This window comes from Hypanus sabinus, chromosome 14 (genome assembly GCF_030144855.1).
Source record: "Hypanus sabinus isolate sHypSab1 chromosome 14, sHypSab1.hap1, whole genome shotgun sequence".
In the NCBI taxonomy this organism is placed as follows: domain Eukaryota; kingdom Metazoa; phylum Chordata; class Chondrichthyes; order Myliobatiformes; family Dasyatidae; genus Hypanus; species Hypanus sabinus.
This window is the reverse complement of record NC_082719.1, coordinates 2,030,152-2,047,743: the sequence shown is the minus strand read 5'-3', so window position 1 is coordinate 2,047,743 and position 17,592 is coordinate 2,030,152. Positions and strand designations below refer to the sequence as shown.

General features: G+C 38.6%; 1 protein-coding gene across 3 annotated transcripts in view; it reads right to left on the bottom strand.

The window, feature by feature from the left end:
- Nucleotides 1-17,592, bottom strand: part of mapk10 (mitogen-activated protein kinase 10) — a 158,816-nt gene that overhangs the window by 40,548 nt on the left and 100,676 nt on the right. Inside the window, exon 7 of one of the 3 annotated variants that reach the window (XM_059988686.1) lies at nucleotides 14,762-14,833. The exons of the other annotated variants lie outside the window; for them this stretch is intronic. Coding sequence (XP_059844669.1) covers nucleotides 14,762-14,833 — 72 coding nt within the window. The remainder of the gene's footprint in view (nucleotides 1-14,761; nucleotides 14,834-17,592) is intronic. 3 annotated transcript variants of the gene reach the window in all.

The following is a 17,592-nucleotide window of genomic DNA, read 5'->3' as shown; positions in this document are numbered from 1 at the left end:
TACAGGAAGCTCTGCCTAAAGAAGGCAGTATCTATCATCAAAGCTCCCCACCATTCGGACCAGACAATCGTTTTTGCAGCTATCATTAGGCAGGAGGCACAGAAGCCTGAAGTCCCACACTACCAGTTTCAGGAACAGCTACTTCCCTTCAACCATTTGGTTCTCGAGCCAACTGCCAAAACTCTAATCACCAACTAGTTTAGCAGCACTATGACCACTGATCACTTTGCTTAAAAATGAACTTCATCTTTTGTTTTTGTTCAAATTGTAATGAATAGATCCTAGGCATCTATCCTTGGCCTACTTATTATCCCAATCCTTTCCTCCATTTAAAGGACATCAGCTCTTCTTCACTTCTCACACTTCCAATTGCTCTCCTATCTTAAATTAATCAGATTTCTCACATTTCTAATGAATGAATATTAGTTTTCTATAGCTAAATGGTGGAAAGGCAAAACCGAGGGCCTATTGTCCGAGCCACAAATTCAGGCTGTCTCTCAAAAACACCTGAAGGTGAATCCACTTGAATCTTTCACAATCATACTGTAGGTGTTGTGTGTTTGACTGAGCTACATTTTCCTTCGCATATTTACTACTTTGTTAAATCCTGTTTCCAGTTCTGTGTCACTACCCAGTTCGTCTGATGCTAAAACCCTCGTCCATGTTTATACGTTTAGACTGCATCACTGCAGAGACAGATTCCAAAGGTACTTCATTGTTTTTAAAGTGTTTTGGGATGTCATGAAGTTATAAACTGCTTTAAGGATAAGAGCCATTCTTAGAAACGTCCACTCAATTCTTCGAGCCAGGTTATCTTCCATCTTAAATAAACATCAAAACCTCTGCTATCTGTACTCTTCATATTTTAACTCAGTCTAGGTCATATGAGTCCTATGCAGACTGTCACATAACGTATCTTCAAGTCATGAAATCCTCATTTTCACTTTCAGCTTTTTCTCTGCTCTGATGTTGACCAGAATCTATTTCTTGCTCCACTGACCCTGCAAATCCTTCCAACCCATCCCGCCAGCTCAACCTCTGTGTTGCTCCTGCTGCTGCCTGCCCTCTCCATATTCCTGTATTTATAAACTGAATCAGGGTTATTATCACCAACTTATGTAATGAAATTTGATATTTTGCAGGAGCTACAGTGCAATACATTAAAAAATAGAAGTTACAATAATATAAAAAAATAGATAGGCAGGCAGATGGATAAATATACATGAGGGGTGATTGATAAGTTCGTGGCCTAAGGTAGAACGAGCCAATTTTAGAAAACCTAGCACAGTTATTTTTCAACATAGTCCCCTCTTACATTTACACATTTAGTCCAGCGGTCGTGGAGCATTGGAGGTTCAAGATCCGTATGCTCCACGACCGCTGGACTAAGTGCGTAAATGTTGGAGAGGACTATGTTGAAAAATAAATATGCTAGGTTTTCTAAGATTGGCTCCTTCTACCTTATGCCATGGACTTATCAATCATCCCTTGAAGTTCAAAACGAGAGCAAAATAGTGAGTCAGTGTCCACGGGTACATAGGCCATTCAGAATCTGATGGCAGAAGAAGCTTCTCCTAAAATGTTGAGTGTATGGCTTTAGGCCTCTGTACCTCCTCCCTGATGGCAATATTGAGAAGACGGCCTGTCCTTGATGGTGAGGGTCCTGAATGATGGATGCCGCCTTTCCTAAGGTATTGTCTTTTGAAGATGTCCTCGATGGTGGGGAGGATGTCGTCCCTGTTGGAGCTGGCTGAGGCTACAACCCTCTGCATCTTCTTTTCAATCCTGTGCATTGGAACTGCATTACCAGGTGGTGACGCAACCAGTCAGACTGCCATTGGTTATTTGCAGCCCAGCTTCTAAACTCTACAATTCTCTCCTCAAGTTTCTCTACCTCCCTATCTCTCTAGAAGTATTTGGGTATCTTTCTGTAGCATGGGGTCACATTTGTGTCCCTTAATCCTCCTATCAGACCCTCAAGCATATTAATATGTTAGAAGTGATGTATAAATACAAGTTATTTTCTTTGGAATATGTTTTACTACAGATGGATAATTCTGGGAAATTAGGCCCATGTACAATACTCTGGGACACTCAATTTCATTTAGCATTTTTTATTGGAAATAAAAAACTTTCTTCCAGTTAAAGAAGTTTTGCTTAAACAGTCTTGTTGGCAGAATTCCTAACAGCCTCTATCATATCAAAGAACCAAGGGCAGTGAGAGTTCGAGGACCTGCAAGATTCCCTCCACGTTGCATGTTCCCTGACCTGTTGAAGTATCTTGCTGCTTTTCTCATCACTGAGTCTAAATTCTGTATTTTCTTACCCAAGAGCATTGAAAGGAAGGGACAACAGGATTTAAGAAGGCAATTTCCCTTTATTGCTACAAGGGAATTGTTAGTGTGTGAGCAATAATCCTGGCCATTGTTTGTAATGTATTTACAGTCAAAAACGTAAATAGGGTTAGCCACATAAATACTGAGAACTCAGAGGGCAGTTTATGCACAAACTGCTCACAGATAGAAAAAGGAGATAATGACCAAATAAATTGTTGGTTAAGTAAAGCCATTTTAAGCATAATTATCAGTCAACGTGCCAAGAATTTATTTGCTTTTTGATGCAGCTTTGTATACACCGTAGAAGGCAGAAGGTGTTACTTCTCTAATCTGAAAGATGGCATTCCGACAGTGACATCATCCCTGGTCTGCAATGTAGCTTATTATTTAGCCTTATTGTTCATGTGCAAGGAAGTTGCTCTAACTGCAGTTGTTTGAAATTGTGCTTCTGGTGAAACAGTTAGAGGAACTAGTTTTTCATCCTCGGATAGGTATTGCTGAAGATGTTGATTGTACTAAGTCTAGTGATTCTGAGCACTGGATGTCACCATTCCTTCTGCATTGGTATCTCTTCAGAACGCATTTGCACACCTGCATTAATTAACCGGTGCCTATCTTTTATTGGAAACTTAAATTAGTAAACAATATTGTAGATTAAGACTCATTCTGCCTGTGATCAAAGCATGTTATTGAATATAAGTTATGTTATTATAACCAAATTATGTTATTATTAGAAATTGAGATCTTGGAAACAGCGTTACTAATATCAAAAGGAATTTCTCACCCCTAAACCTGACAGTTAATATATACTTCTGCTAAAAGTGTTCCAGAACATCTTTTCTTGGAACACACATAGAACATAGAGTAGTCTGGCACACAATGATCCACAATGTTGTACAAAACTTACTAAATTAGTAATCAACTGCCCATCTAAACTGATCCCTTCAGCCTACACAGTCCATATTGTTCAATTCCCTGCACATTCATGTACCAATCTGAGAGTATCTTGAATGCCACTGTTGTATTTGCCTCCATCACTACCCCTTCTAGCATATTCCAATCATCCACCACACTTTCTGTACAAAACATGCCCTGCATATCTCCTTTCAACTTATACCCTCTCACCTGAAATACATGACCTCTGACATTAGACATTATAGCCCTGCAAAAAAAGATACTGTCCATCTGCCTATGCCTTAATGATCCTCTAAACCTCTATCAGGTTGCTTCTCATCCTCTGCCTCTCCAGAGAAAACTACCCAAGTTTCTCCAACCTCTCTTTATAGCACATCTCCTGATCAAAGCAGCATTTCGGTAACCTCTTATGCATCCTTTCCAAAGTCTCCACACCTTTCCTACAATATGAAAAGTGGAACTGAATACAATCCTCCAGAAGTGATCTATCTAAAGCACGAGAGAACTTCCTGACTCTCAAACTAAATTCCTCAATAAGCATGCCACATGCCTCAATCTGTGTAGCACTTTCAGGGAGCTATGGACTTGAACCCCTAGATCTCTCTCCACATCAACAATGTTCAGTGCATTAACAACATACTGGTTCCTTACATATAATCTCTAAATGGGCAACACTTCACAGGTAGCTGAATTAAACTCCATCTGCCACTTCTTCACCCATATCGGCAATAGATCAATATCCTACTGTATTCTTTGCTAGTCTTCTCCACTATCCACAACGTCACCAATTTTCACATTTCCCTGCAAACTTACTAACCCACCTATCTACTTTTTCATCCAGGCCATTTATATATCACAAACTACAGAGATCCTCATAGAACTCCCTTCAGAACACCACCAGTCACAGGCCTCTAGCCAGAATAAATCCCATCGGCCACTCCTGTCTGTCTTCTATGGACAAACTAACTCTGCATCCAAATGGCCAATTCCCATGAATCCCATGCATCTCCATCCCATGGGATACCTTGTCAAACTAAATGTTTACCTTGTAGATACATATAGACAACATCCACTGCTCTACTTTCATTAATTACCTTCATCACCTCCTTGAACAACTCAAATCAAGGTAGAAAGGCATGACTTGTCCCTGCACATTCTGCTGATTGTTCCTGATTAGGCCATGGCTTCAAAATGCTCATAAATCCTATCCCCAAAAATCCTCTCCATTAACTTCTCTGCCACTGGCATGAGATTCACCATGTAATAGTTTCCAGAAATATTCCTAGTCCCTTTCTTGAATTATGAAATAATACTAGCTAATCGCCAATCATATGGGACCTCACCTGTGGCTCGAGAGGACATGAAGATATTGGTCAAGGCTCCAGCAATCTCATCTCATGCCTCTCTCAGTAACCTGGGTTATATCCCATCAAGTCCTGGGGACTTATCCCCATTAATGTTCTTTAATGTTCCAGTTTAAGGGACATTTGTGATTCTTTGCTCTTCATTGACTCCAAAATAAACTTAAGACCTCAAAAGGCGATTATTCTATTGCATCTTTGTTTTAAAAAATTAATATATTTTGCAATTAACCTGCCATGTTCTTTGGGTACATTCATCACATGTAATGTAATCACCTCTTCTGGATTAATTCTGGGATTCATGGATTTCAATTACCTCCAACAAGCTCCGTGACCAGGAGCTCTTACATACTCTCAACTAAATTTAGTTTCTATCATCTTTAGGCAACTTTAGCACAACTATCAATTTGTATAATTAGTATAGACACCTTTCTTTGCTGCCAAAAGTATAATTCCAATTCCATATCCCAACCAATGATCAGCTTTTGGGTAACTTTATAGTTAGGCCTTAGATTTCTGTGGACGGCAAACAGAATTCTGTACTGTTCTAATGCACAAGAATCTGGCATTCTTTCTGAAACACAGCTTAAAATCTGCAAATATTATCCTTCTATTTGCAAGCCAAATGACTCTAACTACAGTATTTGTCTGTAGATTTCAGAATAACTTGTTTTACCATCTTGTGTTAGTGTCACAGGCTTCTGTCAAGCACCCTACCAACTTCTAGCTATGTTGAAAAAGGTGTCACACAGACAGAGCTCTAACATTTGCTGCAGATCTGTTTCTGTATGTCAACAGGCTATGTGGGATGCTCTTCCCAAAAGTTACACTGTGGAAAATGGGGTCTGTGGCATAAAGAAGAACAATGGTAGGGAGTATGAAGAGTGGAGCAGACGTTTTCTTAACTAAGAACTCAGTGAACAATTATCTGTAGTTACATAGATTTGGAATTAACAGAGCTGCAAAATAAGCATAACCTATGAGTACGGAGGATATCTGCAATTAATAGTGAGCATCAATAACTTGCAAGAGTTGACAGGAGCAGAAAGCAGAGCCCAGACACTTCCCAAGATATCAGATATTCCCTAAGTTATCAAATAGGCGATATCACCTATTTGGACCAACTCTCGTGAATATTTGTGTGGTTTAAATACATACCCACCAATGCCACTTCCCTACTCTTTAAGCCCTGTAAACACCACTTACCATAGGCAGTGATTTACCCTGCAACCCAACAGAAGCTGCCAGGTAATCGATGCTTCTTGAAGAAATATCGTCACTGCACCATTGGAAAATCAGAGTCCTTGTAATTGGCAATGTTCCACTTTCAGCAAAATAAAACACACCTGCTCTTTAGCAGATACTGACTGGCTTTAGAAAACAGGCTTCTAACCCTCCCGAATGCTAGGTTAGTCATGGGCTGTGCAATTAGTACTGGCAGCTTGCCACAGAGAAAAAAATAATCAAGCCTATTGGCCCCAGGCTAATGCCAATTGACAGCTGAAGCACATGTCCTGGCACTTACCATTCAAAATACGAGAAAAAGAAAATTCAAGTGTGCAACATCTGATGATTGAAAAGGTTAGGGATAAATCAGGCAGCGATGGGATTGTAGATATTCATTAACACTTGTACAACTCTGACCGTGAGTCTATATCCTATTTTCAGCTATCCCAAAAGTAACAGTGTTCTAGAAGACAACACAATAATGCACAGAACTGCTATACAATGATACAGAGAACTGATGAAGAGTCTAGGCCTGAAATGTCAACTGTGTACTCTTTTCGATAGATGCTGCCTGACCTGCTGAGTTCCTCCAGCATTTTGTGTGTATTGCTTGGATTTCCAGCATCTGCAGATTTTCTCTTGATAGTGATACACAAATGCCTGTTGATCCAGGAGTTCTCTGCAGAGGAGGTTGAAAGGCACTTAATACTTAAAGGTAAGTCTTCTTTTCCCCGTCACTTTCCTTCTCATGTTCAAAGGGGTATGACCAATGCTTGGTACATTAAGAAGGTAAGACAGTGGCTCTATTTCATTAGGAGTTTGAAGAGCTTTAGTATGTTACCAAAAAGATGGTCAACCATCTACAGATGTACTGTGGAGAGCATTCTAATTAGCTGCATCACCGCCTGGTATTGGCGGGGGTGGGGGGTGCCGGGAGCTACTGCACAGGATCAAAATAAGCTGCAGAAAGTTCTAAACTTAGTGAGCTTCATTGTGGCTCTGTGGCACTAGGTTCTGTAGTATCCAACACATCTTCAAGTAGCAGTGCCTCAAAGAGAAGGCAGCCATCACTAAGGATCCCCATCACCCAGTACGTGCCCTCTTCTCATTGCTACCATCAGGGAGGAGGTACAAGAGCTTGAAGACATACACTCAACAATTGAAGAACAGTCTCTTCCACTCTAGCATGCAATTTCTAAATGGACATTGAGCCCATGACCAATAACTCATTAACTTTTTGTTTTTATTTTACACTACTTATTTAATTATATATATTTACTCTAATTTGTGTTCTATTATTATGCATTGCATTATATTGCTGCCACAAGGTCAACAAATCTCATGACATATGCCGGTGATATTAAACTTGATTCTCATTCTGAAATGGTACTGCAGAGCAGCAAGCAACTAACCAAGCTGCTTCTTCATGTTCGGTCACCTCTCAATTCATGCACTTCTAGTTAAAAATTCTGGGGTATTATTTGAAACACAATCTAAATTCAATTCAGCTCATATGTTCATAAAGTGATGAGTGTATTATTCTGTGAACTACAAATCATTGCCGATTAGACGAGTCCCTATCAGTTGAGATTGTGTGCCAATACTGAACTGTTTGCACTGGATATAGTTTATTACTAGTGAAAAGTAGGCCACTGCATGCATTTCAAATGGTGGAAATTATTAGATTTAGCTCTTCTGTTCAAATGCAGTAAGAAGATTTTGCTGAAAATTAGCTGCTCTGTTAAGAGTGGCTATTTCATCCAGGTCAGTAAAGAATAAGGTGAGATATCAAAGTCATAAGTGGCAACAATATTCATCAGAACTAAAAACTATACTTAGAATCAGGAGACTAAACTCAGCAATTTACACAATTTAAAGTACAAAATAATATCAAAAAAGTCAAACACGAGGAAGTCTGCAGATGCCGGAAATTCAAGCAACACACACAAAATGCTGGTGGAACACAGCAGGCCAGGCAGCATCTATAGGGAGAAGCACTGTCGACGTTTTGGGCCGAGACCCTTCGTCAGGACTAACTGATCAGGTTGGAGGCAACGCTTCACCTGTGAGCCAACTGGTGTGGTATACTGCGTCCGTTGCTCCCGGTGAGGCCTTTTATATATTGGTGAGACCCGACGCAGACTGGGAGACCATTTCACTGAACACCTACGCTCAGTCCACCAGAGAAAGCAGGATCTCCCAGTGGCCACACATTTTAATTCCACGTCCCATTCCCATTCTGATATGTCTATCCATGGCCTCCTCTACTGTCAAGATGAAGCCACACGTGGGCCGGAGGAACACCACCTTATATTCCGGCTGGGCAGCCTCCAACCTGATGGCATGAACATTGATTTCTCTAACTTCCGTTAATGCCCCTCCTCCCCTTCTTACCCCATCCCTGATTTATTTATTCCCCCCTTTTTTCTGTTCTCCATCTCCCTCTGGTGCTCCCCTCCCCCTTCCTTTCTCCCTAACCCTCCCGTCCCATGATCTTTTCCCTTCTCCAGCTCTGTATCACCTTCACCAATCACCTTTCCAGCTCTTAGCTTCACCCCACCCCTTCTGTCTTCTCCTATCATTTCAGATTTCCCCCTCCCCCTCCTACTTTCAAATCTCTTACTATCTTTTCTTTCAGTTAGTCCTTAGAAATCTTTGATATCCTTCTGCAACACCGGCAGGATTCTTCGTGTAGCTTAATACGAATTTCATGGTCATTCACAGTCTGCTGTATACTTCCAAGTTTCCGATTAAGCGTTTTCAATTCAGATTTAACCAGGTCGAAGGAATTCTGTAACAAGTCAAACTTGGATTCCAAGTCATCCAGTTTATCCAATTTTTCAAGTCTCTCTGACATTTGTTGTAACACTTCAGTCAAAGTCTCTAAAGTAGTCTCTTTTTTAGAGTGTTTTTTTACTCATGGTGCTCTCACCGAGATAGATTTAAACAGTAAAGTAAGAGAATAATTTTGGATCACATAGCTACTGCAACCTACTCCATTACAGCCACCGGAAGTCTCCCTCAGTTAGTCCTGACGAAGGGGCTCACCCTGAAATGTCGACAGTGCTTCTCCCTATAGATGCTGCCTGGCCTGCTGTGTTCCACCAGCATTTTGTGTGTGTTGTCTAAAAAGTAATCAATTTACTACTTTTATTTTAGAGAATTATTCTATTAAAGTGGAGATATTCCCAATGTCCTGGTACCCCAAAAGCAAAATCTATAACCTCGCACTGTAGGCATCTTACACAAATGCCACAAAATTCTCAAGTTAATTGAGTAGGCAAATCAAATATGGCAAAGACTGAAGGGGTCCGGATGAAACCAAAAATATTTTTCACCTTAAAGTTTGTACCTTTTTCTCTTTTGGGATGCTGACCTAGTATTCTATGAAATTCCAACACAGTCTACAATGATTGTTTCGAGTGAAATTTTAAAAATGATCTGTACTTCTGCCAACCTAATAAGGCACAGCAATGCCCTTCATAACTTGTACAAGTATAAGTGACTACATATCACCTCAGAAGACAATCAAAAGCTTGGCCAAAGGGAATTTTTCAGTGAGTTTTAAAGAAGAACAAGGGGGTATTGAGACAGAGAGTTTTAGGGTTGCAGCTTCAATTCTCAACAGCTGAGCACCTGCTGACTGAAAGCAACAAAATGCAGTCAGCGAGAATTAGAATAAAGATTTCTCAAAGGATAGGCAAGCGCAAAAAGCTGAAGATCTGAATGGAAGAATTTGAGGAATTGCAAGATCCATGAATGCCAGCAAATGTTTAAGTTTTGGTTGAAAGTTTAAGATGATTCAACATTTGCACTGTGCTGCTGCTGTACTAAAACTAACTTTAAAAGTATTTATGTCCTATATGTATGCCCTTGATAACAATAAACCTGAACTTCAAATTGAACAGGATCAGAATAAAGGACACCCTTTCATTGGATGAGCTCTTATTTCTAAAAGATATAAGAGAGGAGAGCAGTCAAAAAATCATTGGAATATTTGGCCTGGGGTGAAAAGAAAATAAATTTTAAGCAGAGGGTTTGGACTTTGGGGTAATCAACCATGAGGAATAAAAGCAGAAAATACTGCAAACATTCAGGAGTTCAGACAAGTTTAATCTGATTTTAACTGCAATATTAAATCACATCATCACACTCTATTGGAGATAATTCCTTTCTTCCACCCATCTTTCTCCCCATTTTCTCCGCTATCAACAACCAACTTATTTCTTTTCTTCCTCAGTTCTGGTGACAGGTTGTGGACCTGAAACTTTAACTATTTCTCTTTCCACAGATATTACCTGACCTGCTGACTGTTTTTCTTTGAGATGTGGAGTCAATAGTTCAATTTGGTAAAGTGCCTGTACAGTTTTATTTAGCCTCAGACAATAACCAACAAAGGACATAAAAATGATGTCCAGTGCATGGAGTTAACATCAAAATCTGTAAATAATAACCTCAGTTTCCTCAGTAAGACGTTATTTCTGAATGATTGCTGACATTCCACTAAGGCAGTATAGCAATGGGTTAGGTGTCATTATCTTACAGGTGGAATATAATGTTGAGTTTCAGATCATGTTCAGAAGGCCAGTATGTAGATGAGAAATTGGTTTAACAGTCGATCCTCAGAGAACTCTACCCTCAATGGTCCATCAGAAGGAAGAAAAAAACATTGCGGGTTTTCTAACTGTAACAATACATGGAGAAGTTCCGTAAGACAAATGATATTTAACAAGTTGATTTACCAGTGGATTGCTTTAATGAGCTGAAAATGAATATTTCTGTAACCACAAAGAAGAACAGGCTTGTTAAGTATCTGATTGGTTTTTGCTTTTTATGGAAAGTCAAGAAAATGAGCAAAGAATCACAAAAAGGTCATTGTAAAACCGGAGGATCTGTATCAGTCTGAAAGCAACCCTAATTGCCAGAGAGGAACACTTGATATCTGGGTTAGTCTTGTCAGCAAGATTATACTTTATGCACACTCGAACATACGAGCTCAAATGGCTTTTGCAATGCTGACATTAAATTGAGAAAATAATTTCCTTATATGTAATTCAGAATCAGTGTTTCAATAAATCATTCATTTATATGTAAACTTATGGATAAATTCCAGTATAAATTCACACATACATATTCTGACCTAGAATTAAACTAGTAGTGCTGGTAACTGTGAGAAGTGTGATATAAGAAGTTTCAATAAAAGATTATATAACACACTTTGTTTTTTTAATAAAACAGTATCTTAAATTTCTCCACCTCTTGATTAAAATAAGGTTGATCTGTTTCTTCACTCCATGTACCCACTTTAGCCCATAACCAGTCTTGCCTAACAGCGATGCATGGCCGGTATTGTTGTGCTTTTTAAATACGTGTTGTACAGTTGTTTTGGGACATGCCAGCAATTGTTTTTACAGTGGACTTGCCTCTGCACACCTCAGGGGCCCATGAGAACTGACTCTGGAGCATACTTACTTTTGTGCGCTGCAGAATGATGAAAGTAAAACACAACATCCTGAAATGGGGGCAACAGATCTTGGCAAGGTGTGGGGGAGCACAAGGATGCCGGGGGGGGGGGGGTTTGAAAAGGATTGTGGTGGGAGACTCAATTCGTCTTCCTTTTGGCCATCAGGGTGGGAGACGGTGAATTGACTCATTATGTAAAGAGGGATGGAATTTGCCTTCACTTAGGGCTGAAGAGGGCAGATGATATATGCTGGGTAAGTCATTTACAGAGTCAGAAGGGTGAACTTGGTGAGTTGGTAAATACTACTATGAATGGAGTTTGTGAGGTTGTGTAGTGGGGGAAGCCGAACACAGAGAACATAAATAATTTCCCTGATTGATTCCTACCCTGGAGTGGGAGCATTGAAATAAGAATATTCCAGTGAACAAAGCAACAGTCTTGGAACAACATGGGTCATTTTCCCAGGCAATGCTCCAAAAGAAGCACTGCATATCAATGACATGGTTTTACGTACTCCTGGTGCAGAAATTCAGCCTGTTGCAATTCATCACCTAATACGCTTCATCAAATTTCCAGTGTGCTGCAATTGGATCATGTATCACTCCAGAGGGGAAAAAGAAACATTTTCAGACCTGTAAAACCAGCTACAAGCTTATTAACCTAAGTTTGTATTGTTCAACCCATGTTGCCTCACTAATATTCTGGGGAAAATGCTAGAGATTTCTGTAAGAAATATTTCCTGATAATGTCTTTGTATGCTTTGCCTAAATAGTAAACACCATTAAGAAATACAATTTCACTGATTCTGCTCAAAACCTTTAATAAATCTTAAACACAACTAGATCACTCATTAACTTTTTAAACTTGAAGAAATACTACTCTAGCCAGGAAGGGCAAGTCAAGGGAAAACATACTACTGAGGGATCAGCAGTGGATCAGCAGTGAGCAGTTTCAAGTTCCTGGGTGTCAGCATCTCTGAAGATCTTTCCTGGGCCCAACATACTGATGCAATTACAAAGAAGGTGTGACAGTGGTCATATTTTATTAGAAATTTGGTATGTCATCAAAGACTCCCACAAATTTCTACAAATGTACCATGGAGAGTATGCTGTCTGGTTGCATCACCTTCTGGTATGGAGGGACTACTGAACAGCATCAGGAAAAGCTGCAGAGTTATAAACTCAGCCAGCTCTATCATGAGCACTAGCTTCCCCAGCATCGAGGACACTTTCAGAATGCAATGCTTCAAATTCATCATTAAGGGTCTCATCATCCAGGAGTAGCCCTCTTCAAATTGCTACCATCAAGGAAGTGGTACAGGAGCTGAAAGACACACATACTCAACATTTCAGGAACAGCTTCTTCCCCTCTGCCATCAGATTTCTGAATGGACAATGAATTCATAAACAGTACCTCATTATTTTTTCACCATTCTTTTTGCATTACTTATTTAAGTTTTTTATATACTTATTGTAATTTATAGTTTTTTTGTTATTATGATTTGCAATGTACTACTGCTGCAAAAAACAAACTTCACGACATACGTTAATGATATTAAATCTGATTCTGGTTTTGATTCTCATCTTGTGAGTGAGTGTGTGGAATGGGCTGCCAGCAATGGTGGTGGAAGTAGATATGATAGGGTCTTTTAAGCGACTTTTGGATAGGTACACGGAGCTTAGAAAAATAGAAGGCTAAAGGTAAGCCTAGTAATTTCTAAGGTAGGGACAAGTTCGGCACAACCTTGTGGGCCAAAGGGCCTATATTATGCTGTAGGTTTTCTATGTTTCTATGTTTTGTCTGATAATTTAATTTTCTTACACATGGTGAAAATAATTTTCAGTAAAATGATTTGTTCAAATGCATGGCTTTAGGCCAACATATTGTGACACTTCTTTGAAAGGGGACCATACAATGCATTTTATGAAGCTTACTATATTAGAAATGCTGTTACAAGGATGTTCCAAACTGGTCGGGCTGTTACTCATTAAAAAAAAGGACCTTTTAGTCAACCATTTTAAGTTTGCATACTTAAAATACTACTCATAGAATACAAGTCAACTGTTACTTATTTCTTATTTCAGCCCAAAATGTCGACAGTGCTTCTCCTTATAGATGCTGCCTGGCCTGCTGTGTTCCACCAGCATTTTGTGTGTGTTGTTATTTCTTTTTGATGTGATTCACTTTAAGCTTGTCTACATTAAACCTTATCAACCTTTAATCTGGCTATTTAAATTTTCTGTCCTGTTCTCAGCTTCACTCCTGAATCTGTTGTCTTGCCTCAGTTTTATATATTTTGCAAAGTTTTACCTTGAATTTCCAAAAATTATTAACAGCAGTGGTTCTTCTTACCTTGACATAATTCCCCTAATAATTGTATTTATTTATTTTATTTTATTTTATTTAACAATACAGCTCAGTGTCAGTCCTTCCGGTCATGCCAGCCCAGCAATCCCACAATCCTGATTAACCCTAACCTAATCACCAGACAATTTACTATGACAAACTAACCTACTCGGTATGTCTTTGGACTGTGGAAGGAAACTAGAGCACCTAGAGAAACACACACACAATCTATAGGGAGGATGTACAGAGACTCCTTACAGAATGGTGCTCAAATTAAACTCCACAAAGCCTGAACTGTAAAAGCACTGCACTAACCACTAGCTTGCTTCTCAGCCAATTTCTTACCAGCCCTCCAAATTTTTCATGAATCCTTCCCTTTTGAACTTAACTACTTGTTTTACTATAGAACTTTACCAAAAAGTAATTTTGGAAATCTTGAGTATGACATTGTCCTTGACTGCTTGTGCACATAAGTGATGAGGAAATCAGGATCCAGTCTTACATCACTCTGTTTAATATCAAGAGAAAATAAAATCAATTGGGTGCAGCAAGCAGCCAAATACTTTTCATCCAAATTACAATGTCACCCAAATGCTGTTCCACTCCTTGTTACTTATGCCTTTTAACAGTTCATTTTTGATTTCATTTCCATAACAAGAGTAAAAAAAACCTTTTACATAAAAATAAAAGATTATTATGGATCATTGAACCCTCATTTATGGTTGCTATTTAATGTTATTGTTTTGCATAAGACTTGAGTAAGAAAATTGGACCATGACTGGCTATCCCTATTTGGTTGCTATTTATGGATATATCTACCATGTTACTCCATAACTAACAAACACAGGAATAAGTGTGCATCATGATGCTTAAGTATCAAATTATTAAGTAACCAGTAACAAATCACTAGTTGCAAATATTATTAATCATTTATGTTTGCTTTTGTGTTACAGCTAAAAATAACACATAGCAAAAGGCTCAACTACAATACTGTCCAAAAGTGCAGCGGCAGCAAACTTTTGCTGCACTACAAAGTAACACGTACAGAGAAACCTTAAGCATTACTGTCAGGAATCTATCACTGTAGGTCAAAAGGTTGCTAGGAAGGATACGATCAGTGCCAGGGAACAACACAGCGCCTCTGATCATTTCTCCCATGATGCACCCAACTGACCAGTTATCAACTGAAAACAAAATTGGAATGAAGGATAATTAACTTGCAAAACTAAACAAACAACAAGCAAGGTTTCTTAAAAAATGCACAGTACAGGCAGGAACAGATGACCATTTTCCCAGAGAGGCAAACAACATTGCATTGAACTGACAATTTCTCTGAGGTTTTCATGGCACCACTAAAAAGCAAAAGCATCTGAGGAAATTGAGGATCCTTTGCAGTTATTACCTTTTGACTAAGTGTGTCTGCAGGGTGCTGTAAATGTTCTTTGAATAAATTAAAAGAAGTACAAATTCTGGGTGTTAAAGGTTCATCTGCAATTAATTATTTCTTTCCAGACCACATCCTTGCTGGTCAGAGAGTGTCACCATTAAGTAAAAAGCAAATCTAGATACAGGAAATAGGAAATTCTCAGCCAAAACATCTAATTCATAACTCTATCATTTTCATTTATATAAGACATAATTGCTAAAAACTATTATCTTTCAAGGCCAGGAATGCCATCTTATAAATAACTATTTCTCTATGTACAGAGAAACCTTAAGCATTACTGTCAGGAATCTATCACTGTAGGTCAAAAGGTTGCTAGGAAGGATACGATCATTACGAAAAATTATGTAAATTCTCTATATTCTCTATCTAATATAACTGTGTATTTCTTTGATTTTATAATACCAATTCAGAAATACTTGATATCTTAACTTTTACTGAAGTATCATCCTGCTTTTGAATTTGTAACAGCTTTGGCTGTAATGGCTGCTTCCGAGGGAACAGGTGCAGGGCTTCACAATTTTGTACCTGTTCTCCCATTCAATGAGATCATGGGCAATCTCTTTCTGAAGCTTTAATCGACATGAGCTCAACAACTTCCATAGGACTTGGTTTCTGGATTTTTATTCTCATATATGAAGAAGCCATTCCTGATTGGGCTCACTCAAATTTTGTTTCAGGACTTTTCCATTAGAATGAGTAGTTTCTCTGAATCTATTCAAAATAATATTTTATCTTTTTGATGATCTCATCTAAAATCAGAAATTGAGCTTATATGTTCTAGGGAATACAGACCTGGTCCATGTGAATACACATATTTAACATGATGGCTTGTATTCATTCTGGCATGTCTGCACTGCCCCCCCCCCCCCGCCAAATAACAGGACATCCTCCCCAAGATGTCCAGATGGTGCATGATCAGAGCTCTAAACTGTGAGACCATGCTCTCCACCCCATTCTATTCTACTTCTCTTGAAATCTAGCCTTTTGAATTAATTCATTGCACTATTCCTCTATATTTTAATGATTTCAATAGCTGCACACTTAAACGTTCCTGCTCATCTAGTTTCTATCCTTGTACCATTGAGAAACATTTCTGTTCTGACACTTCCAGATTCACCAAACAGCACCAGAAATCAAACTCCACTTATGATAATGGGGCTCTAAGGGGGCCCTCTCCTAACCTATTAATGCTCCATCTGCATGTTATTGTGGCACCTCATGAACATCAACAAATTTAAACATATATCTCCCTCATTTCCTTCATTCAAGTCATTAATCGATGCAGTGAAAAATTACAGCCTCATACCATAACACTGAGCTATATCACAGGTATATTTTGGCAGTTTGAGTATCAATCAAAGATTCAAAGTACATTTATTATCAAAGTATGAATACAGTATACTAGACTGACCATCTCCATTGGGATATTCCATTGAAAAGCCTTGATTGAAGTAAGTTTTGGATTGGTCTGTGTCAACAATTTACCTGTATTCATTTACTTTTGTTAATGTGGTAGTGTCAGGTAGGACCTGGAGATTATTCTACTTTTAATAAATTAGTTTTTCCAATATTATTTGTTTAAAACTTAGTCTTACATTGCTATTTTAGATAACATCCAAATTCCATAACCAAGGAGGGCTTATAGCGGGCAATATGATAAACTTGTTCAGAGCATTTCCCTTTCTCACAAGCAGCTCATGCTTCAAAGTGAATGGGTCAGTACTTTGATACTCCAGTTTGTCTCTCCTGAACTATTGAGTTATTAATCCATCATTCATAGATAATGATCTGAATGCCCTTGGAAACTCTTAAACCAAAGAACATTTTTACCTTGTCTATCCTAATGAATCAAATTCTCAAGCTCCAACCTCATATGGAGATCATTCTTGGTTAGTGCTTGCTTTTTTGCTACTTGATACTTAAATTTCCCCTTTACTTTGGGATCTGCACATCATCATGCTGTTTGAGTAGTTAATCTAGCATTGTGTTCCTTACTAGTTAAATTTCAATTAACATACCTTCCTCCTCCATTGACAATAAATACATACTCTATATACCTGCATTTAACTTTGGCCTAAACATATTACCAATAGCCATTTCCATTATCATTTCAAGCACTGACCAGAATAAAAAAAAATACCAGGTTCAAGAACAGCTGCTTCCTTTCAACCCTTTGGTTCTTGAATCAATGTGTACAACACTAATCACTACTTTAGTAATATAATGAACACTTTGATCACTTTGCACCATGGAACTTCCTATGTTTATTTGTGTTTTTTCTTGCAAAAATTGTATACAATTTATTTTTAACTTACATTTTTCTTGTGAATATTTTTATATGATTCTATCTGCCTGTGATGACTTTGACTTCTAAATTCTATCCATTATTCCTGTCTGTTATCAAAACCATATTGGATCAATTATAAGAATGTGAATGCGAATGATTGCCTGGTGGATTGATTGGTCCTCCTACGCAGGGGAGGCTCGTTCTTTTTC